A 24,122-nucleotide genomic window follows, 5' to 3' on the forward strand; every position below is an offset into this window, starting at 1 on the left:
CATGTGCTTGAATTTTCCATGACAATTTAGCTTTTTTTTTGTGTGTGGAACTTGAGGTGAACTCAAAGATTTTGGAGATTTCTGACTGGTTAACCACCAAAATCATCCACTTCCCAGACATAACAAAATTTCCTATCTAGGAAATACATGTCTAATGTTTCTATAGACTCGTTTATATGAATTCTACCACAATGCCTACATATAAACATACATCTGCATAGTGCAGAGAGAAAGACAAGAATATCCAAGAATAATATGCCATATAGGTATCAAAAAATAAAATAAATGTTATTTTAAGACAATATTTTGAAATATTGCAAAATGTTTTTATATTTTTGTATAGTCAATATCTCAAAATATAGAAATACAAATATACATATTTAGTATGACATAGATACATGATATTTAAATAGTTCACTAAAATTTATTTAACACTAAAACTTAAATATAATGAAGGTATAATATAAATTCAGAATAATTTTCATGGTGAGGACAGAGGGATGTTTCAAAGACACATTTGCTTCCAGAATGCACATATCATACAACAAGAAAATGTAACACAAAATATTGATTATTTCTGTTTCTATTTTCTTATTTCAGGGTCCTCCAGGACCTCCTGGTGCTCTTGGTCCATCTGGTCCTGCTGGAAAGGATGTAAGTACTTATAAGTTAAATAGAAATACAGCAACATTCATGTTGAATGACAGACTGCCTTAAATGCATCCACTATCAAAGAATCTTAGAAATGGAAGCCTCTTTCAAAAAAATTGTACCCAACAAACATTTTAGCTCATATTAGAGGTTGGGAGGATTCCCACAGCATTTTAAAATGGATGTCTGAGCGCAAATTACCTTTCTTAAGAGTTATGTCTAGCCCTGATTAGTACTTTTTATTGCTTCTAGGGTAATTTGATGGAGAGTCACATTCTCTTACTGAAATGTTCATTAGAAATCTTGTTAAATTTATTGAATCTCTGAATCACTGTGTGATGAGATGATTGTTTTTTTTCACTTTTCAGGATATTATCATTGCATTTAAGTAGTAATCTCTGTTTTGTACTCACAAAGGTATACATCATTTGATAAGTTCTATCAGAACCCTCAGATCGACTTTATTTTCATTCCAGGAATGGCAGGATTTTTTTTTCCTTATATTCTGTCACATAGACTCCATATATTAATATAATTTCTCTATAAGCATAAATTTATAAATATTAAATATTCTCCCTTTTTGCTTATTTAACTTCCAATGGTAAATTCCTCTTATTGATTTGGAAAAGATCTGAACATTTCAGGAATGTGAGACATTTGTACTATTTCTTCATAGGTTTATGTCAAGGTAGGAGAAGCCTCCCTCAGTTCTTCTATTGAGAAAACTGGTGTCACACTGAGCAATAAACACTCACTTGTAATCTGAGCACTCTAGAGGTGTGGCTGCAAGTTTCAAGAGTACAGTACCAGCCAGAGTTACCTAGGAAGATTGTGTCTTAAAAAATAAATAATCGAAAAAATATATGATCTCACAACTATACGTTCAGTCCAAACAGATTGCTCCCTACTTATTGCACATTTCCCCATACATAAACCTTTATATATTCTTTATTTCTCTGCCTAGGGAGAGTCAGGAAGACCCGGACGACCTGGAGAGCGTGGACTGCCTGGACCTCCAGTAAGTCTTCATTAAATAAACTACCTAGAACAGTCAAAGTATTTTAATTTTAACTTCAAAAAAAAAAAACAAACAAATAATCAAACTGAAATAAACATCAAAATAAATGCATTTTTATCACTGAATGTTGATTTGAATGTTAATTACCATCTTTCCCATTCATTACTTTTAGGGTATCAAAGGCCCAGCTGGCATGCCTGGATTCCCTGGTATGAAAGGACACAGAGTAAGTGACTCTAATCCTAACCCTGTATTCATGAACTTAGATATAATTTATGAATAGGCAGAGCACTTTTAGTTTTAACAAACTTTAGATAAAGTCAATCCATCCAAAAATCTATCAAACTAAGAACAATATCCATCAAACTAGGGTTTACTCTTCTGTACTTAAGGCAACTCTTTAATCATACTAAATTGAATGTTCTCATTAGTTTCTTTTTTTTGTAGTAATACTTTGCCAAATGTTCAGCAGTTCAAAATTTACATGGATTAAATTATCACTACATTAGCCACATATAATAAAAACAGTAATGAAAATTCAATGTAAAACTTACCAACTATACTGAGTTGTTAACAAATTTAGGCCTTGGGTCCTGTGAAGACTTTATGCCTCAGTGTAGGGGAATACCAGGGACAGGAAGTGGGAGTGGGTGGGTTGGTGAGCAAAGGGGTGGGGAGAGGATAGGGGGGTTTTGGAGGGGAAACCAGGAAAGGGGGTAACATTTGAAATGTAAATAAAAAAAATATCTAATAAAACAAAACAAAAAATAAAAATGAATAAACAATTGTTTTTAAAAATATTTCTAGGGCTTTGATGGACGCAATGGAGAAAAGGGAGAAACAGGTGCTCCTGGACTGAAGGTAAATTGGAGCACACAGCGTTCATGAGTAAACTCCTTTCGAGTCTGGAACTGTTAAGATTTATCTTACGGGACCTAACTTAGTCTTACAACTGTCCTTTTCATCTAGCCATTGCTTAGCTATATGTAAATCTTAAATCTTCCATGAAAGCTAATAACAAAGAATCGGACATAAAAATGTTTGTATATCTCAGTGTGTCTAGTAAATAATATGTTTATCCATCGTGCATTTAAAATGCAGAAACTGAAGTATCTGATAATGAAAATCAAATTCATTCAGCAATTTGATATTACTAAAGTACACATTTTTCTTAGTATTTTCTGTGATACAATATTTGTAGTGTCAAAGTGTCTGTTACACAAAATAGTAACATTTTGCATATCCCTAGGGTGAAAATGGTCTTCCAGGAGACAACGGAGCTCCTGGCCCAATGGTAATTATGTTTCCTCTCATGTAATTATCAGTATTAGTATTAAGCTTCCAATCCTATTGCCTTTCTCCTTTCCAGCTGTTCTCACACATGTCACATTTACAATAAGATCATGCTTTGAATTTTGGTTGCAGGGTCCCAGAGGTGCTCCTGGTGAGCGAGGACGACCAGGCCTTCCTGGAGCTGCAGTGAGTATTGCCATAGTGTACCCAGATGAAAGTAGGGGTGGTCAGCTCTGTCAAGCTTTGGATGTAATGATATGGAAAGGAATGTCTTACAATTGCTCTCTCTGGTCATAATTTTGATGGCTGTTGGGGTATTAGTTTCATAATTCATTAGAGTAACATATTCACATTCAATTCTAAAAGCCCAGAATCTAGTTCTGATACATGCCACTAATGTGGTGCCCCAACATTCTAACACAGAGTCTAAAAATATGTGATGAGTAAGCAAATTTTAATATATTTGAGGCAAAATCAACTCAATTGAGCTTGGATCGTAGTTATAACATTACTTGTAACTAAACTTTCATAATAAAATGTTTGAAACCAAACTTCACTTTCTTTTTTTTGTTTGTTTGTTTTGTTTTTTTGTTTTTGTTTTTCGAAACAGGGTTTCTCTGTATAGCCCTGGCTGTCCTAGAACTCACTTTGTAGACCAGGCTGGCCTCGAACTCAGAAATCTGCCTGCCTCTGCCTCCCGAGTGCTGGGATTAAAAGCGTGCACCACCACACCCAGCTCAAACTTCACTTTCTATATTTGAGAGAAATTCAGTTTAATTGATCTTGAATTGTAGTCTAATGATACTTTTAATTAATCTTTCATAAGTAAGAAAATATTGAGACAAACTTCTCTTTGTAGGGTGCTCGAGGCAATGATGGTGCTCGGGGCAGTGACGGGCAACCTGTGAGTAACTTTGCATCCAATCCTGCTTTGTTCCATAGTGCTTAGAAATTTTGAATTATGTATTATATTATATTATACTATATTATAATATAGAAAATCCATACTGCTTCTTGATTATTTTAACCTTGGAAATGGAAGCAATTTGTAGGTGTCATACTAGATTGACATGTACATGGCATTTGTGTTTAATATCCAACATTGGACATGCCAATTAAAAGAAATGCAAAATAGATAGTGATAGTATCTCTATGATGTAAAGAGTACAACGGCTCAGAGGTAAGTATCCTGTAAGTCACAGGATTAATGAAAAAGTGTCTAGCAATACTCATGTTCAAACTTCAGATGTAACCCCTTTCTTATCTTACACAACTTTGTTATGTGCAAATTGTACATTGTTTTAGGGTCCCCCTGGTCCTCCTGGAACTGCAGGATTCCCTGGATCCCCTGGTGCTAAGGTAAGCGTACAGTTCTTTAGAAGAATATATAAATATAGACAAAAATTCATTCGATTGCTTCTCAGAATTGACCAATAAAAATAATCAAATGTACATTTTCATCTACAGAGAGATTTAGAGCTCCATTCTAGTCTCCAGTCTCTCCTCTCTTACATATGTGTGCATAAATATGTAGTATATAGTGTATATATAGTATATAATATATCATACATATGATGTATAATATATTCTCATTAGTACTGTACCATCCTGATATGTCTTCTGAGTGCATCGACTTTTTCCAAGGTCTTTTCTAGGAAACATCTATAACATGGGCAGACCCATATTTACCGTTGTCCTTTGTTGCTATGATTAATAATCCTTTGTTTTAGCTATAGCGTATAACCATAGTAATATAGCTTTAGGGAAATGACTTTAATCAGAGCTGAAAGCTAAGTTATTAAAAGTGGAAAGGAAAACTGACATGTTGGAATTTGTCTCTTTAGGGTGAAGTTGGACCTGCAGGGTCCCCTGGCTCAAATGGCTCTCCAGGACAAAGAGGGGAGCCTGGACCGCAGGGACATGCTGGTGCTCAAGGGCCTCCTGTAAGTAGCATATAAGAGGGAATTCAAGCTGCTAGACTTAGTCCATCCGTGCAGGTTGCTTACACTAACCACCAAGCAGGAAATAAACAAAACTAAAGTTCTCTTATTCCTGTATTTTTAATAATTTAGAACAAGTATCTATCTGACATAATTCATATATAGCAACAGCACCTATACATATAGGTTCCCCTGGACCACCAGGAACTAATACATATACATATATATGTATAGGTGTATATATATATGTATAGGTGCTGTTGCTAGAGAAATAACATATTCTCTGCAATATATAATACCTATCAGTAAATATATTCTCTAAACAGAGAACTCCAAATCCATGTGCTCTGATAATATGCTCTCTCACCTTGTGTGCCTAGGGCCCTCCTGGGAATAATGGCAGTCCTGGTGGAAAGGGTGAAATGGTAAGTAAGCTGTCCCACCCTCAGCTCTTCCTCACACAGAAGAACTAAATATTAAAGCCAGACAGTAGAAAGGAAGGTCCATGCTTTGCTAATGAGAGTGTTTGTGTTGTTTTTAGGGTCCGGCTGGCATTCCCGGAGCCCCTGGACTAATAGGAGCAAGGGGCCCCCCTGGACCAGCAGGAACTAATGGTATACCCGGAACACGAGGTCCTTCAGTAAGTTCACCTCTCTTTCAATGTCTGGAAGTTTATGTTTAACTCTCACAACAAAATATTGACATTCCTTTTACTCCTTCTCAGTTTAAGTTATCCAGCTCTCCCTCTAGCTATATGACAGTATAACATCTAGCCAATTGTGATTTTGTTAGTCAAATCCTTGTTGTTTTTACATGGAGATTTCGTTTTATTTTAGGGTGAACCCGGCAAGAACGGTGCTAAGGGAGAGCCAGGAGCACGCGGTGAACGGGTCAGTATTAAGCCAACAGGGCTTAGTTACTCAGACAACTGCAGAGTGATGAGAAAGTAATGAGTAAGTTTCTCAACGAAATCTAGGCAAAATTCTTTATATTGTTAGGGTGAAGCTGGTTCCCCAGGAATTCCAGGACCTAAGGGCGAAGATGGCAAAGATGGATCACCTGGAGAACCTGGTGCAAATGGACTTCCAGGAGCCGCAGGAGAAAGGGTAGGTTTCCATTTTTACCAGTTTCACTACTCATTGGGACACAGTAACCTTTGATTTTTTTGTTTGTTTGTTTATTTGTTTGTTTGTTTGTTGAGACAGGGTCTTACTTATAAACTAGGTTGGCTTGACCTTTACTCTGTGGCTAAGGCTGGTCTCAAACTCATGGCAATCCTCCTACCTCAGCTCCCCCTGCTACTTAGATTAGAGGTATGAACCTCCACAGCAGTTTAAGACACGAGGAAAGCCTTAATAGTGAATTGTTTTTACACAATGACTCACTACAGACAGGCCCCAAATTTAGAGATTCTCCTAACTCTGTCTCTCAAGAGATTAAACAAGTGATATAAATTGTGAACCACCTGCCCTTCTGTCCATTGTTTTTCTTGGCATGTTTAGTTTAAACTTAAAATCTGAGTGCTTATTTCTGTTTTGTTTATACATTTTGTTGAATTGTTTTTCCCGTGATTCAGGATATTTCACTGTTTAGGAGTTTTGAGTTTGTTTTTTTTTTGTTTTATTTTCTCAGTGCTAGGAACTGACCCCATGATGTGTTTTGTGGCAATGCTCTACCACTAAATTAATTCCCACATTCTGTTAAAAGATCTTAGTAATACAAGAATAACTATATTGCAACCTATGAAGTATGAAAAAGTTTTAATCTTTTAAACTGAAATATTTAACTGTTGATTGTTTCTAGGGTCCTAGTGGCTTCCGAGGACCTGCAGGGCCAAATGGCATCCCAGGAGAAAAGGTATACTTCAGCTCCTAAATGCCATTATTACAAATCGGTATTTCTATCATATGTTATACCACTAATGGGAGAATAACTATGTGAAGGACATGTAACAGGATAAAAAAACACAAATCATCACCTTGTGACTCTAGCCCCTACTTTGATACTTTCATGGCTATCTGACCAACTAAAGCCACTTCATGCATGTCATGTCCTGAGCGAGAAGTCACTAACCTCAGGGTCACTGCAAGAATTATAGAAATCATCTGCACATATGGAGGAAGCTCCAAAGGAACTTCTAATCATTAAATTTCCTTAATTAAGTGTAAAAAATAGTTACTTCCAATTAATAATGTTGGTTATAAGCATAGAATATTCATCATAGTTGCCCAATTTTTCTTCAAGATGAAAACCAAATTAAAACAGATGATTTTTATAGATCAGAATACAGCAACACAAAACTGTCCTTGAGAGGCCAAAAACTCCAACAGTTATAGATTAAGTATTGTCAATGTCTATGTCAATAAAAAATTTTTACGACTTGTTATCTCACAACTTAGGGTCCTCCCGGAGAGCGTGGTGGCCCAGGTCCTGCGGGACCCAGAGGAGTAGCTGGAGAACCTGGCCGAGATGGAACCCCTGGAGGTCCAGGGATACGGGTAAGGAGACACATTTGTTTGACTAATGCTGTAAACTGGTAAGAAGAAAGACAATACAAATAATGATAGGCTAAAGACAACTTCACCAGATGATACCTTTTAAAAGTCGCAAAGTAACCAAACCAAATTCCTTATTTCAAAAAAAAAAAATGGGTCAAGACAGACTAAGGACAAGAATAAAATTAAATATTTGACTAGGATCAGTTTTTAAGCAGCAAATAGGGAGTACATTTGCAAGGATACATATAAACACGTAAATCTCAAAGTTGTACATGTTAACTATGTTGTACTTTCACATTTAAATCACATGACTGCAATATTTCTCATTTAGGGTATGCCCGGAAGTCCAGGTGGACCAGGCAATGATGGAAAACCAGGACCTCCTGTATGTACAATTATGATGTCTCATTTTACTAACCCAGTAAAAAAAATTAAATGCATACATTGGATAGATTTGAATGTGTGTATATGTATATTATAATCAGATTATTTGTTCATCAAGTCCTGACTATGGTAATTGTTTTTCTTACTAGGGAAGTCAAGGAGAAAGTGGTCGCCCTGGTCCCCCTGGCCCATCTGGTCCCAGAGGTCAGCCTGGTGTCATGGGTTTCCCTGGTCCTAAAGGAAATGATGTAAGTTCTATAATTACTTTCTTCAATAAATATTTGACAGATTAATGGCCTTTGACCTCTATATGAAAATGTGAAATCACCCAATACTTAGCCTATCATTCAAACATGAAAGAATATGTGACAATTGAGCAGCATGTATGAATAGAGACAAATATATAGTTGGCAATGGGTGTATGTATGTGTGTGTGTGGCTTCGCATGTGTAGCAAGGTCAAAAAATGGGGTTTGGACTTTTATTAGTGAATTACTTTTTGAGAATATAAACCCTTGCTTTTTTCTTTAGGGTGCCCCTGGCAAGAATGGAGAACGGGGTGGCCCTGGAGGACCTGGCCTTCCAGTATGTAGCTTTGGTTTATTTCTGGCTTTCTAATCATTTCAGCCATCTTCAGCCTCAATACTTCCTTGTTATATGTATTAATTCTGTTTCCCTGACTGTCATTTTTGTAGGGTCCTGCTGGAAAGAATGGGGAGACTGGACCTCAGGGTCCCCCAGGACCTACTGTAAGTTTTCATATAATTAAGATAGAGGTAGGGTAGAGATATAACAAGGTCAAGAGTTTAGAATGTATGTTACCTCTACCACTGTGCCATATTTCACCAAGCAGTTACTAGCCTTTCTTATTTTATTATCAAGTTAAATGTTGGCATTAATTATATGTTGTATTAATGTGCTTGAATATCTTCTATAGATCAAGATTTCCCTACTCTTAACATTTTTGCCTTTTAAAGTAAGCAATAGGCCTACTGAGAGGTGGACTGAAGACTAACTAGGAATGACAATTTTACAATGGAGTATATAATTGTGCTTCTGAACCTAGGGCCCGGCTGGTGACAAGGGAGATTCTGGACCCCCTGGCCCACAAGGATTACAAGTAAGAGCTTGTTCTTCAAATGTTATTAGTTTTTAATGGACAATTCCCTATTTTCTTTTTGTACCCATTTTTATTACATAAATATATTTCAACATTTTGTGAGCAGGCTACATGTTCATCTGAAACTTAATTTTTAAGTTTTTCTTCCATCCTGAAATAAAGCATTACTAGTAGTTTTCTTCTATTGGTATTCTAGAATGCACATATAAATTTATTAAAAATGAATTGAACTCATAGAGTTCTATATGCACATACTTTTCTCTATTATAATGAAAACTCCACATAGCTAAGTTAATCTATCCTTATCTCTCAGCTCATCTGTATATATATAGAGAGAGAAAACAAAAAATATAGATGAGAGCATAGGTTTCTAATATGTAACTATCATCTATCTGTCACTGGTTAATGAATAAGGCAAACATTTTGTACCTTAAAATTATGAAAATTATGTCATTAACTACCTGGAAAATACATTTGTATATAAAAAGCTTTCACATAGCTGTGTTTGAAGTGATCACACACAATGTAATTCTGTTGATTTGTAGGGCATACCTGGTACCAGTGGTCCTCCAGGAGAAAATGGAAAACCAGGTGAACCAGTAAGTTGAATCTTATTTTAAAGAGGCTATGCCAGTGCCCGGCAAATAGAGGAGTGTGTGCTTATAGTCATCTATTGGATAGAGCATAGGGCCCCTAATAGAGGAGCTAGAGAAAGTACCCAAAGAACTGAAGGTGTCTGCAACACTATAGGTGGAGCAACAATATCAACTAACCAGTACCCCCAGAGCTCATGTCTCTAGCTGCATATGTAGCAAAAGATGGCCTAGTCGGCCATCATTGGGAAGAGAGGCCCCTTGGTTTTGAAAACTTTATATGCCCCAATACAGGGGAACATCAGGGCCATGAAGTGGGAGTGGGTTGGTAGGGGAGCAGGGCAGGGGGAGGGTATAGGGGACTTTTGGGATAGCACTTGAAATGTAAATAAAGAAAATATCTAATAAAAACTTGGAAAAACATAGCAACTAAGTGAAAAATATCAAAATTCATTTATCTATTATTAGCTTTGTATGTTCTAATAGCTAAGTTTGTATTGTGTAGATCAAATGGTACAGTGATTGCTAGCATGCATGAAACACTTGGTGAGGCCTCTAGCAGAGTATAAACCAAATGTTGGCCTGTCTTCTCATTCTCTTTGGGGAGAAATGCAGCATTATCAGAAGTTCAATATCACCCTTGGCTGAATGTGTTTGAGGTGCATGAGACCCTGCCACAGAAATAACAACAAAGCAAACATGAGTTACTTATAATGCCACTTACAAAACGTTTACATTTTATATAAAATAACAGAATTAAGATACATAGCTTCATGATCTAAACAATTGCACAACATAGAGGCATGACAGATGTCAATGTTGTTTATACCTGTGCAGTACATACTGACAAATGCTTACCATACATAATGTTGACCTCCTAGGGTCCAAAGGGTGAAGTTGGTGCACCTGGAACTCCTGGAGGCAAGGTAATTTCTTTACCTTTTTACCATGTTATGGAGTAACTTGATTAGAGAAAAAAATTTAAGTACATTGAACTAAAGGGTTCTTTGCTTAGAAAAATTAGATTTCCAATGTTTAGTACTGCAAGCACTTCTAATGTATTAATTTTGCTCCATTTGAATATTATAACATTATTAAGCACCACAGACTGTGCCATCAAGGGGAAATACAGCTGGTGTATGGCTTCCCTACAGAGAACTGTCCTGGTGGCAGAAGCACAAACTTTATCTCTCTGAATAATAACAGTAATTACTTTAAAGACATGTCTAGTTTAACCAGGAGAAATACACATTTCATTTTGCTATGCTTTTTACAAGATTCCTTTTCTCAAACAATAAATTAAAGTTTTATACTCATAAAATGTGCAAAACTATTAAAATTTCTAACTTCAAAACCTTATTAGACATAATCAAAACTACATAATCTCAGTGCTTTTCTTTTCTGACAATGTGATTCTAATATGGACATTATATTTTCAATGATAGGGTGATTCTGGTGCACCTGGAGAACGTGGGCCTCCTGGAACAGCAGGAAACCCTGGCCTTAGAGGTGGAGCTGGACCCCCTGGCCCTGAGGGAGGAAAGGTAACTGTAGTTTCTGATTCCCGTAAATATTAGAGAATGCACTTCAATTGCTTTCTTGTCATTTGTCATGTATTTCTTCATTGCAGGGCCCTGCTGGTCCCCCTGGCCCTCCTGGTACTTCTGGTTCTCCTGGTCTGCAAGGGATGCCAGGGGAAAGAGGAGGTCCTGGAAGTCCTGGCCCAAAGGGTGAAAAGGTGCTTATAGTTTTATCTTGATTTTATAATAAAACACCCCTTCTAGATTAAAGGAAATTTCCATCACTAGAAACTATTTTCAAAATTGTTGTTATCATTTTAAGTGAATTTTGACATAGAGTCCTATAACAAATATCAATCAAAATATCATCTCTAACCCCAGCAAATCCTGAGAATTGCTATGTTTGGCTGGGGATGTTGTTATCTGATGATGCTTGCTTTTGATTGGCAGGGTGAACCAGGTGGTGCAGGTGCTGACGGAGTTCCAGGAAAGGATGGGCCAAGGGTGAGTATTCACATCAATGAGAAATGAGCCCTGATTATATGCAATATGTTGTAGACCCTTCTTCAGCTTTCACTGTTTCATAAAATGAGACCATATGTTACCACATTCTGAACATTAAAACAATATTCATCACTTCCCTACTTAAATCTTAGCTTCTATCTATCACTCCCTGATAGTTCTACAGTGACTGAAGTATGATAAAAGCAAAGAATAGCTACCATAATGTATCAAGAAATCCAATGTAATTAATATTGTTAAGAAATACAGTTTTAAAAAGATGTTACCATAAGGTATTTTATCACATCCTATTTATCTTCTCTAATTATGGTTTAAAGAAAAAGAATGTATCAATGAAATCACTTAATTCAAGTACCTTCTTCAATCATACACACAGAGTAGTGAACTTACTAAACTCTCATACTTATACACAGCAATGAACAAATCATTTGAGCCAAGAGAGAGCAAAAATATACCCACTTTAGTGGTAAATAAATGTCCCTACACTCTGATTAATACAAGAAATGATGTTTATTTTTTCAAAACTAAAGACGCTTCTTCCTGCAGGGTCCTGCTGGCCCTATTGGTCCCCCTGGCCCAGCTGGTCAGCCTGGAGATAAGGTAACAAAACTACTGGAAACAAAAATCAATCTTTGTTTTAATAGACATAGAACAGTAACAATATCATTTGATCTTTTCTCAGGGTGAAGGTGGTTCCCCCGGACTTCCAGGTATAGCTGGACCTCGAGGTGGACCTGTAAGTATTAAAGGCATTTTCATCATACTCTCAACACAAAACAGTCCATAGCTTTAGCAACTTTGACCCTGGTATTCTGATCTTCATGTTTAAAGCTCTATGTTTAAAATATATGAGATGCAAGAACATATTTTAAAATGTTAAAGTCCTCATGAGATTATTTAAGATACCTTATTTACTGGAAAAACTCTGGGGAAAGTACATAAATTGAAAAACAGTATATATTTCTAAATGAGCATCTCTTAAACTTTACCAAAAGCTTATCCAAATCAAAAATCCTTTGCCCCTAAAAAGACTTGGCAATCAAGATAAAGCTACAGAAAGTGTATTTGTTTAATCAATGTGTTAGTAGATATTTTACCCTTCTGCCAAATTTTAAATACATTATACTTGCAATATTTAAGTGTATTAAATATTTGAACACTTTGATGATATATTCCTTGCAAGTTATATCCCAGTTCAAAGGCAGAAGAAATCAACAGTTGTAGTGCTGTTCCTTTCTTATGTTGATAAGAAGTAAAAAAAAGACTTTTAGCTACAGAGACACATAATGCCTGTGGAGAAGGCCTTCACTGTGACTAATAATATACCTTCCTTCAGGGTGAGCGAGGTGAACATGGCCCTCCAGGACCTGCTGGCTTCCCGGGTGCTCCTGTAAGTATGGACTTCTAAGAATGCATATCACAATGCCTATTTTTATCAAATTACTGAAAACTAGCAAATGCAAATGTTACCCTGGTTCCAGTATTTCTTCAGCCACTTTACCATTCTAAATTACTTTATCCCCTTTTTAAGCAGCTCAAACACCAATCCTTCTTTGTGCAACATCATGATGCTCATTTTCAAATTCAAGGGAAGACCCTTACCCTTTTCCTTCTCCTCCTCCTCCTCCTTCTCCTTATTCTTATCCTTATTCTCCTTCTTTTACCACAGTATTTTGATTGGTTTTGCTTTGGCATATCTTCTAAGAGCCTCCTATCCTTATTTGATGGCAACAACTTCCCAGAAAAAAAAAAGTTCTATGTTTTAAAGAGAAACAATGATAAGTCAAGCATGTTGTGAAGGAACTTGACTCACAGATGGTCACTGTTGCTGTGTTCAGGGACAGAATGGTGAACCAGGTGCTAAAGGAGAAAGAGGTGCCCCTGGAGAGAAAGGTGAAGGAGGCCCTCCAGGACCTGCAGGACCCACTGGCGGTTCTGGACCTGCTGTAAGTCTTATTGTTAAACCATTGTGTAAGACATTTTGGTTTATTACTAAGTTAATATTTCATGTAAGATTTTTGTGTTATGGGAGGAGAATATAATCTTCATATGATTATAGTCCTTAATTCTAATTTTCATTTCTGTAATTTGGATATGATCATAGGTGAGCTAATTTAATCTCTTCAGGGAGCATTACTGGTTTTCCAGTGATTAATGCTTTTCTCAAATGTTTATTTTATTACTTTACTCAATATTCTTTCCTCTCATTTGTATTTAGGGTCCGCCTGGTCCTCAGGGTGTAAAGGGTGAACGCGGTAGTCCTGGTGGTCCTGTAAGTATGAATTCTCTTAGCCATCATTCTATGACTGTTATTGAACATAGTTATTGATTCCAATCTAAGTGAAGACCGGATAATGACATGAAAACAACAGAGAGAATACTATAGTCAGTGTTTAGTTTAGTTTTGTTTTAGGGGGGTGGTTTGGTTTGGTTTGGTTTGGTAGTTGTGTATAAATTTAAAGAGAGTTGGCAAATCCTAAATAACTTCAAGATAGAATTCAATTCCTGGAACATTCCTTATCTTCATATTTATGTGTTTACAGAGTTTTGTTTTAGTCTTGAACTAATTGGTTCATTGACATTTCACAGGGTACTGCTGGCTTTCCCGGTGGGCGTGGTCTTCCTGGTCCTCCTGGCAATAATGTAAGCTCTCTCCAGTTTTTTTTTTTTCAATGTAACTTACAGAAAGACTAGAATAAGAAAACATTTTGATACCTACCAAATTTAGCATCTACCAAATCCCACCTAAAATCTAAAATAAATAAAAGGCAAGGAAAGCAAAAAGACCCCTTTCTGCCATGTTAAAATTTAAATTATTTGCAGGGTAATCCAGGGCCCCCAGGACCCAGTGGTGCTCCTGGCAAGGACGGCCCTCCAGGTCCTGCAGGCAACAGTGGTTCTCCTGGCAACCCTGGAGTAGCTGGACCAAAAGGTGATGCTGGACAGCCTGGAGAGAAGGGGCCACCTGGTGCTCAGGGTCCTCCGGTGAGAGCTATTGCTGTTTTGTTGGTAGACTGCATATTCTGATAACAAACATAATAAGGGAACCAGAATTCTGTAGCAATAAGCTGATTCTTTCGTATCTATTACAACAGGGATCCCCAGGTCCACTTGGAATTGCAGGGCTAACTGGAGCACGAGGTCTTGCTGGACCACCAGGCATGCCAGGTCCAAGGGGTAGCCCTGGACCTCAGGGTATCAAGGTAAGCATAGTCACCTTGCATCTGATGTTTGCTTTACTTCATAGGTATAGAGATTTCTTCACTGTATTAGATATAAAAAGTTTTCTGATCAAGGTATAAATTATCAAAGATCTTACCTTCTTGACACTCTGAGGTTTGCAAAAGCAAAACTTTCATTAAGTCGTCCCAGAACACACTAGCAAAGGACGTAGTAAACAAGCTTTGCACATATACACAAGCAAGCCAACATCACAGGAAAACAATGTTGCTTTCTCAAACATCACTGTTAGGAAACTTGTGAGCATTCTTCAGTTGGTTCACTATAACTACCAAGGGAGAAACTTTTTCATCTCATAAATATATGATACTTTAACTGATGTAAATTACCCATCTCTTGAAGTCAAAATTATTGGTTTGCCTTCACTGATACCAGAACATGATAGTGCTTAGTATCTGGAATGTCCATTCAATAAAGAAGTTAACATAATTCCACTCGCACCATATTTCATAGCATAACAAAATATTTCAGAAAATAGTAGCAGGAAATTTAACAGTAATTAACATATCTAGGAAGTTTCTAATAAATTCTGATTCTAAGGGTCACTGAGATGATAGTTTATCATTATTTTTCTTGCTGTACTCATAAGCTTCTGTTCTTCACAGTCAACTGTGCTCTGATGAAGAGAGCATTTTACTATACAGAATCCCTGAGACACTAGAAAAATCCAAAACCCCTGCTCCCCATTTTTCTCTTATGAAAGGCATAATTTCAAGAAAAGTAAACATCAATAGAAACTGACTAAATCACACTTCACCCTCCAATCTGGTAACACCTCATTAGTTGGAATCACAAAGTGAAATGTATTCTATTTCTTTGTTTGCAGGGTGAAGGTGGAAAACCAGGAGCCAGTGGCCATAATGGGGAACGCGGTCCTCCTGGACCCCAAGGTCTTCCTGGTCAGCCTGGTACAGCTGGTGAACCTGGAAGGGATGTAAGTAGCAGTTCAGATCTAGTGTTAAACCAGCCAGCAAATACTCCAGTTGTTTGGTATATTTTTAAAATTATAGTTATTAAATTGTGTTTGCTAGTGTGTATACCTATGAGCACATAGAACTATGGTGCACATATGGAGGTCAGAGGACAGCTTTCAAGAGTAAGATTTTCCATTTCAGCATTTAGCAACCAGGATATTGAACTCAAATCATCAGGTTTAGTTGGAATAATCTCTAGCCATTGCAACATCTCTCCAGTCTGAAATTCAAGTATTAGTTAAACAAAGGTCCACTAAATCTTAATGTTTACAATTTAAATAAAATGTGTCCATGTAACAGAGTTCTTCTTCCCTCTCTGATAATCAATCTTTTTGTAAGTTAGGCTAATATGTTCTACGACCAAAAACATTTCCCAATATATTCAGTAATAAAGAGAACGTAACCACAAATAATTTAGAAAATGAGTTAATAGGCAAAATTACAAGATTCAATTTTATATAAAAATGTTCATAATTCATTCATGATTATTCTTAATTTTCAATTAACATTCTGTATTAAAATATATTTGAACAGTGTGCTCTGGGATTTTTGAGAGATATATTTAGTATGGAAATATTAAATGAAGTTTAGTTTTAGATTTTCATAACAAATTTAGATTTCCCGCTTCTAAAAACTTATTTATTAGCTGTTCTTAAAAACCATTTTAGGCTTTCTTTTTATTAGTACTCCCCTCATATTTATTCCTGAAACTTTAGGAAAACAGAAATATCCTCCAAAGAATTATGGTTCTTTAAAGAGTTAAACCACATTGGAAATATGTGCTATTTCTTTTCACCAGAAGCAACTTTGGCTTCCACTAGAATAGAGGGGCATCAAGGGCGTGGGAATGTCACAGGGGAGAAAAGTTTACTAAAATATCCTTTGTTCAAAACTGCCATAATGGTATGTGATACTTTGTATACAAACTATAAATTATCTTTAAAAGGGTAAAAGGCTCTCTTTTAACTCTCTTTTAACCAGGGAAACCCTGGATCAGATGGTCAGCCAGGTCGAGATGGATCTCCTGGTGGCAAGGTATAACAAATTCATGTAGAGTAGACATGTGTAATTAAATTCAATGGCCTTCATGCTTAGGTAAGATCCATGAATTTGTTCCAGGGTGATCGTGGTGAAAATGGTTCTCCTGGTGCCCCAGGCGCTCCTGGTCATCCAGGCCCACCTGGTCCTGTTGGTCCATCTGGAAAGAGTGGTGACAGAGGAGAAACTGTGAGTTCTAATACAATGCTGCGCTCGATATATGATATATATGCTCTCAACCCTCAAAAAGAGGCTGAGGTGGGGCAATGGGATGGTTCTCTTGCCATCATGATATATCTGTGCTGATTTCCTTTGGTATTAATTGGGCAGCTTTCTGTTTGCTGTGGGAATGATGTCAGAATTTACAGAACTCTAGCTTCCAATAACAGTATGTGTACTATGATCCCACTGCAATGAAGTTAGCATTTTAAAAAAAACAATTTTCATTTTTGAAAAAAATTCAGAATTGTTTATTTTATTTAATTTGAAAATTAACTTAATTTTTAATTAATCTTTTATACAGTATGTTTCTCCTCCCCCATTCCTCTCACATCTTCCTGTCTTCGCTACACAATTAACTTTTTAAAATGGAGTTGAATCAGTGACAAGATTTGGTTCACACTGCATTTGTTCCATTTCTTGCTTGCATTCTAGGGCCCTGCTGGTCCTTCTGGTGCTCCTGGTCCTGCTGGAGCTCGAGGTGCTCCGGTAAGTATTAGACATTTGTCCTGATGTGTTTTTAAACTCATTTTAGAGTATAAGAAACACCCTGCTGCTTTATGAAATCTCTAGAAAGTAATTAGAATGACAGATATGTAACTATGGAGAAAATATAAACTTTCATTTGATGATACAGAAAAAAATCTGTATCTAAAAGTTCTGTGCAGATAGTGATATGAGAATTACAGTTATCAATCCAAAGTTAAAGCAGAAACAATCTTTGTTATTATGTTTGTGAAGTCTCTTTTGATAGGGATTTCTTCCTAAGATAATATAATTATTACAATAAATCTAATAGAATGCTATAAAATATTCATTAATAAAGTTAATATTCTATAGATTATATTTACTATAAGCTTAATTTTAATCTTTCAATATGTCTGTATAATAATGACCCTAATTAAAAATGTATTTTTAAAGGGTCCCCAAGGTCCACGAGGTGACAAAGGTGAAACTGGTGAACGTGGCTCTAATGGCATCAAAGGACATCGAGGATTCCCTGGCAATCCAGGTCCTCCAGGTTCTCCTGTAAGTGCATCATCTAATGTTAGGAATTCTCCTTTACTGCATACCTAATGAAATAGACTGGAGAGATGAGACATGAACTCAAGGGCATATTTGAAGTAGTAGTTTGACATGAAACAATGAATGATGAATGAAAGAATTAGAAATGCTTGTTTCATTGGGTCCTGCAGAATTTGTGAACAGTTCCTTCCCTAAGCTCTGAAGTCCTTCACTGGCCTCTATCCCTTTTTGCTTTCCAGGGTGCTGCTGGTCACCAGGGTGCAATTGGTAGTCCAGGACCTGCAGGTCCCAGAGTAAGTGTCATAAAAATACATTGAAAGGTGAACATTTCAAAATGTTTACACAGCAGGAATATATTTTTAGCATTATAACACCATCATGTTCATTTCTTAAGGGACCAGTTGGACCACATGGACCTCCTGGAAAAGATGGAACAAGTGGGCATCCAGGTCCTATCGGACCACCAGGGCCTAGAGGCAACAGAGGTGAAAGAGGATCTGAGGTAAAAATGCATATACATACACAATTTAATTTGCTATGATACAATGTGTCACCAACATTTCATTCTTTGTAAACTAGACAGTATAGTCACTTACTTTAGAAAGTGAAAGCTAATTTAATGCATTCTTGATTGCATTAAGATGGTTTATGTCAGAATAACATGGATGTAATATATATATATATATATATATATATATATATATATATATATATGCCTTTCTGAGTGACATATCAATAAAATGACACATACTCTACTAACCAAACAAATTAGGCCATGCTGGTCTCACATCAGAGAACTCACAGATATCATTTTGTTTCTGTAGACGTTTTACTGATTAAATGACCTATAAAACTTCTGTATTGCTACTGATAAAATCATGGCTAATGCCTTCTAACTGTACAGTGTTGGGACAAATGTAACAGCAAACCATTGCATCGACAAATACACATGTAACAAATGAAAAACCAATAAGTCACAAGCATATTTTGAGCCCCAAAGATGAAGTCCCTATTTTATTCCTTTTCATGGCAGTATTGTGCCTTCTGGGCTATTTGCTTACATCTCTACACAGAGGAAATGATAAAGTTTCTGCTCCATACTTACTCCTATGTAATAGAATAACATATTTGTATGTAACAAATCATATTTGTCACACACTGACAATCATGAGACTTCAAAACATTCCAAATATTTTTTAATTAAACTAATTGTCACAACATATGTGGATTGATTGCTTATGATTCATTTTTATACATAAGTGACATGTTTCTTTAGTGGAGGCCAAAGAAAAACATTTCTATGTTCTGTACGTTTACTTATCTAGGGCTCGCCAGGCCACCCTGGACAGCCAGGACCCCCTGGACCCCCTGGTGCCCCTGGTCCCTGCTGTGGTGGTGGTGCTGCTGCCATTGCTGGAGTTGGAGGTGAAAAGTCTGGTGGCTTTTCACCCTATTATGGAGACGATCCAATGGATTTCAAGATCAACACTGAGGAGATCATGTCTTCACTCAAGTCAGTTAATGGACAAATAGAGAGTCTTATAAGCCCGGATGGCTCTCGGAAAAACCCTGCTCGGAACTGCAGAGACCTGAAATTCTGCCACCCTGAACTTAAGAGTGGTACGTTCGAGTCTTCATCTTTCATGCTGTAAACTTACTGAAAAATCAGCCTATATTAGAATTTGACCAAGAAAATTGATCCAATGGAAAATATTTTGAAGCTCTTGTACTATCTTGTACTTGTAATTAACATTGTTAGTTGAGTTGAAAATGCTTGATAGTAAAGAGGAAAAAACAATATTTGAAGGAGCATTTAAGGTATAATGTAAGTAACTGCAAAATATCTCAAATATAAGAAACTTTATCTCAAAAAACCAAAAAAAAAAAAAAAAAAAAAAAGAAAAGAAAAGAAACTTTATGGATGTTTCTATAGAAATTTTAACACAAATATTTCTAAATACCAAACCAGAATGATTTAAGTGAGCAAGTAGCATATATCATCCTATTCCCATGGTTAGATAAGCATAATTTTACTATTTTTATTATTATATTATATATTTAAAGAATTCATTTTAATGAACTAATGATTAAATTTCAAACTTTTTTTCTTAAATCACTCCTGTTTTATCTACTGTAACATGTTTAATTTTAGCTTTCATTACCAAAATATATTTATTATATAAAATGTCTTAATATTTTCAAATTTTAAAATACCATTTCAAAATTAATTCAAGCTTTTAAATATCTTGAGAGAGACCACTGCTTTTACTCAGACTATCTTCTGGGCATTAATTAAAATAAGAAATAAGTACAAATTAAGTTAAAATATGCCATAAATATGGACTATAGTGTTATCTTTAAAATAAAAGATGATATTTAGACAAATAAAATACACCAATCTGTACATCATCAGTCAATGGTAACACTGTATTTTTCTATTTTCATGCTTTTATGGTGCTTACTAGCTTTTTACTTCAGAAATATCAATCAGTTGTGCTACATAGTTCAAATAGATACAGTAGTACTCCATACACTGAACCAAGTAACAAACAAATCTTGTGGTTCAGCCTCCACTTCTAAATTTTATAACTAATTCACATTATCTCTTTGGTGACATTTCAGGAGAATACTGGGTTGATCCTAACCAAGGCTGCAAGATGGATGCTATAAAAGTATTCTGTAACATGGAAACTGGGGAAACATGCATAAATGCCAGCCCCATGACTGTTCCACGTAAGCACTGGTGGACAGATTCTGGTGTAGAGAAGAAACATGTTTGGTTTGGAGAATCTATGAATGGTGGTTTTCAGGTAAGAAAGGATATAACCTTTAAACTGAGCTATGCCTATTACATAACACCTTTTTCCTTTTACTTGTTTATGGTTACTGAGTAGAACACCCCAAACACTTGTGTGATTAAACAATTATTATTCCTATAAAAGACTAAATGATACAAGGTCATTTGCATGTAAACATCTTTCTTTAACTTGCTAGGGCATTTATCTATGCACACAATAAAAGATCATATAATGTACATGAACAAGTTATAATACAATGTCAGTGCTAATGTTGTATGAATGAATCACTTACTCTAGGTTTCAGTCACAAGCTTAGATGTAATATTTTTTTTCTTTTTTTTATAGTTTAGCTATGGCCCTCCTGATCTTCCTGAAGATGTCGTTGATGTGCAGCTGGCATTCCTCAGACTTCTTTCCAGCCGGGCCTCCCAGAACATTACATACCACTGCAAAAACAGTATTGCCTATATGGATCAGGAAAATGGCAATGTAAAGAAGTCTCTGAAGCTGATGGGATCAAATGAAGGCGAATTTAAGGCTGAAGGAAACAGCAAATTCACTTACACAGTTCTAGAGGATGGCTGTACTGTAAGTACCAATGTCTTTTCAGATAGGATGGCAAATAAACTCAGAATTTATTGTTTAATTATCCAAGCTGTTTTGAGAAGCAGAAATAAAACTAGTAGAAGAAATAAAGCTAAAAGCTTCTTGGGTGGGGGAATTATATAATATCCACTTGTTTGTTATAGAAATGTTAAATATTTCAAATGTTAAATGTTAAATAAATTGAATAGACCTTAACTTCTAGATGAACAACCTTTGAAATGAAAATAATTGAAATTTAAACTCATAAAAATAACTTTGATAACTGGGATATTTACTATAAATTACACATACTATTAATTATATAAGGTCTGTCAGATATAACTATTGCTTTAAAATGTAAAGTCCAACTTAAGATCTATTCTTTTTTCTCATAATTCATTAATATTAGCCACTCCTGTTGTGGGTAACTCAACTATTTTCTTGTAAGTTAACTATAGTGCCACAGCAATAACCGGAACCAGGTTTGTGAATGAGCTAGCCTGTGGCCATCTCCCTCTTGGGTTAACTTTTGAGTCTTGCCAGGCTTTGATTAACAATCTTACTTATCAACTGAGAATATTAAAACTTAAATACAGAAGGTTTCATATGTCTAGAAGTTTCCATGTATAGTAACTGCTTTGTGAGATCAGAAGACAGTTTTAGAATGTGATAAGTTAAGGAAAACATGTAGGTAATAATAATGTCATGACTTTTTCTTACACATTTTCTTCTCTTTTGAATAGAAACACACTGGGGAATGGAGCAAGACAGTCTTTGAATATCAAACACGCAAGGCAATGAGACTACCCATCATAGATATCGCACCCTATGACATTGGGGGTCCTGATCAAGAATTTGGTGTGGACATTGGCCCTGTTTGCTTTTTATAAGCCAAACTCTCTGAAACCCCAACAAAACAAAAACCACATCCATGTGTTCCTCTTGTTTTAATCTTATCAACCAGTGCAAGTGACCAACTAAATTCCAGTTATTTATTTCCAAACTTTTGGAAAAAGCATAATTTGACAAAAAAAGAATACAATTTTTTGCTGTTTCAACCACCCAATACAGGTCAAATGCTTTTGTTTTATTTTTTTACCAATTCCAACTTCAAAATGTCTCAATGGTGCTATAATAAATAAACGTCAACACTTTTATGATAACACTGTGTTACATTCTTTGAACTCTAGCCCATCTGCAGAGCAATGGTCATACTCACTCACCAGAATAGAATATCTTTATTTCCAAAACAGGAAAAAACAAAATTAGACATGTCCTCCCTATGCTAACTACCTCAACTGGTCAGAACAGATAGATTCTGAGTCCAGAAGACTACACAATCATGTAAAACTTGACAAAATTTATGAATTTCATTGGTTAGCCATGTAGAATGTTAACTAGAATAAAAAACTAGATTATAGAGCAGGAATTTGAAGGAGTACTTTCAGTTCATAATTGTCTTCATCACAGATATAAATGCTTTTAAAGGTGCTTCTCTTCTGCTGTTGCTGGTGAACTTGCAAGTATTTGGAAGGGCTTTAAAGACACATGTTAAGGTGCTAATGTATTTTCACATTTAGAACTCCAGATCAAAATTGGTGACCTTCATTCAAGCCATAAATGCAAAGTATCTATATTTGTCTTCTGCCAGAAATATTGACTGGCATGCCACAGGATCGTCTCTTCTTTTATTCTATAAAAATAAACAACGAAAAACAAGTTTGGTTTTTTTTTTCTCACAATAACACAGAGAATGTTTTAAACTTTTTCTTTTGTAAGCTTGCATGTAGTTGTTGATCTTTTTTTCCTTCCAATCATATAATAAAATATCATAATGAAGCATTCCTGGTTTTGTCGCTTCTCACAGATTTAACAATGACATGTCTACATGAACTTTAGTCTAATTGTGTAGTTCATTGAAACAATTAAAAAATATGGCATATCATATTTTCAGAATAAAGATATGTGCCCTAATTAATTCTGTATATTTTACATCATAGTTAGTAGAGACCTTGACATTATTTCAAACAAAGGACATCAGAATTGAGGAAACCAATTTCTGGAAATGATCACAGAGAAAACTAGGGTATCCATGAAATGTGAATAAGAAAGAAGATGCTGGGAAAATTATCGGGAAGACTAAGTACCAGCAAAACATAAACACTAGATTCCTTCATCTGAATGTAGAATTTAAAATTTTTTTGGAGAATAATAGATATAGATTATAGGGACTGTGAGGTGATACTGTGACTATTTTTATCTGTAATTAATAATAACATACTCTTAAAGTTATTTTTCATTTTTGGTGCCCAATCCCAAAATGAACCACTAATCATTAATTTTTTGAAACAGGTCTTGTTAAGTTTCATTCCTTGTCAAGTCTCTTGAGCTTATTGTGTAGGTTAACGGCTCCTGCACCATCCTCCTGGGAATTTTGACTATAGTCATGGCTATCATGCTCAACAATGATAGATTTCATTATGAAACTTCCATAGTTTAATATATTTTGCTTATTTCCATTTTCAGTTTGAAATGCTTTGCTGAATAATATAGAGTGGGTAATATTCAAATTATGAAGCCAAATATACAAATCAATTCTGTTGTTTCTTTTGGTAACTAAGACAGTAATAGCAATACACAAAGAGAGTCCAACTGAGCAGTCAGCAAGGCAACATGTAGTGCTAGGAGTGCAGTCCGGGGTAGT

The 24,122-nt window shown here is 35.8% G+C and overlaps 1 protein-coding gene across 1 annotated transcript in view; it reads left to right on the top strand.

The window, feature by feature from the left end:
• Col3a1 (collagen type III alpha 1 chain) overlaps positions 1-23,266 on the top strand; it is a 37,573-nt gene extending 14,307 nt beyond the window's left edge. Inside the window, exons 8-51 of the mRNA XM_021152668.2 lie at positions 601-654; positions 1,616-1,669; positions 1,842-1,895; positions 2,477-2,530; positions 2,919-2,963; positions 3,095-3,148; positions 3,822-3,866; positions 4,268-4,321; positions 4,807-4,905; positions 5,283-5,327; positions 5,444-5,542; positions 5,739-5,792; positions 5,901-6,008; positions 6,706-6,759; positions 7,302-7,400; positions 7,732-7,785; positions 7,934-8,032; positions 8,315-8,368; positions 8,479-8,532; positions 8,850-8,903; positions 9,449-9,502; positions 10,378-10,422; positions 10,942-11,040; positions 11,127-11,234; positions 11,467-11,520; positions 12,085-12,138; positions 12,221-12,274; positions 12,875-12,928; positions 13,377-13,484; positions 13,757-13,810; positions 14,128-14,181; positions 14,362-14,523; positions 14,634-14,741; positions 15,605-15,712; positions 16,734-16,787; positions 16,872-16,979; positions 17,445-17,498; positions 17,931-18,038; positions 18,275-18,328; positions 18,430-18,537; positions 19,361-19,655; positions 20,658-20,845; positions 21,179-21,421; positions 22,162-23,266. Of these exons, the coding sequence (XP_021008327.1) occupies positions 601-654; positions 1,616-1,669; positions 1,842-1,895; positions 2,477-2,530; positions 2,919-2,963; positions 3,095-3,148; positions 3,822-3,866; positions 4,268-4,321; positions 4,807-4,905; positions 5,283-5,327; positions 5,444-5,542; positions 5,739-5,792; positions 5,901-6,008; positions 6,706-6,759; positions 7,302-7,400; positions 7,732-7,785; positions 7,934-8,032; positions 8,315-8,368; positions 8,479-8,532; positions 8,850-8,903; positions 9,449-9,502; positions 10,378-10,422; positions 10,942-11,040; positions 11,127-11,234; positions 11,467-11,520; positions 12,085-12,138; positions 12,221-12,274; positions 12,875-12,928; positions 13,377-13,484; positions 13,757-13,810; positions 14,128-14,181; positions 14,362-14,523; positions 14,634-14,741; positions 15,605-15,712; positions 16,734-16,787; positions 16,872-16,979; positions 17,445-17,498; positions 17,931-18,038; positions 18,275-18,328; positions 18,430-18,537; positions 19,361-19,655; positions 20,658-20,845; positions 21,179-21,421; positions 22,162-22,308 (3,762 nt within the window). The 3' untranslated portion in view covers positions 22,309-23,266. The remainder of the gene's footprint in view (positions 1-600; positions 655-1,615; positions 1,670-1,841; positions 1,896-2,476; positions 2,531-2,918; positions 2,964-3,094; positions 3,149-3,821; positions 3,867-4,267; positions 4,322-4,806; positions 4,906-5,282; positions 5,328-5,443; positions 5,543-5,738; positions 5,793-5,900; positions 6,009-6,705; positions 6,760-7,301; positions 7,401-7,731; positions 7,786-7,933; positions 8,033-8,314; positions 8,369-8,478; positions 8,533-8,849; positions 8,904-9,448; positions 9,503-10,377; positions 10,423-10,941; positions 11,041-11,126; positions 11,235-11,466; positions 11,521-12,084; positions 12,139-12,220; positions 12,275-12,874; positions 12,929-13,376; positions 13,485-13,756; positions 13,811-14,127; positions 14,182-14,361; positions 14,524-14,633; positions 14,742-15,604; positions 15,713-16,733; positions 16,788-16,871; positions 16,980-17,444; positions 17,499-17,930; positions 18,039-18,274; positions 18,329-18,429; positions 18,538-19,360; positions 19,656-20,657; positions 20,846-21,178; positions 21,422-22,161) is intronic.
• The last annotated feature ends 856 nt before the right edge of the window (positions 23,267-24,122 follow it).

Source organism: Mus caroli, unplaced genomic scaffold (genome assembly GCF_978045245.1).
Source record: "Mus caroli unplaced genomic scaffold, Mus_caroli_1 scaffold_1, whole genome shotgun sequence".
Classification (NCBI taxonomy): Eukaryota; Metazoa; Chordata; class Mammalia; order Rodentia; family Muridae; genus Mus; species Mus caroli.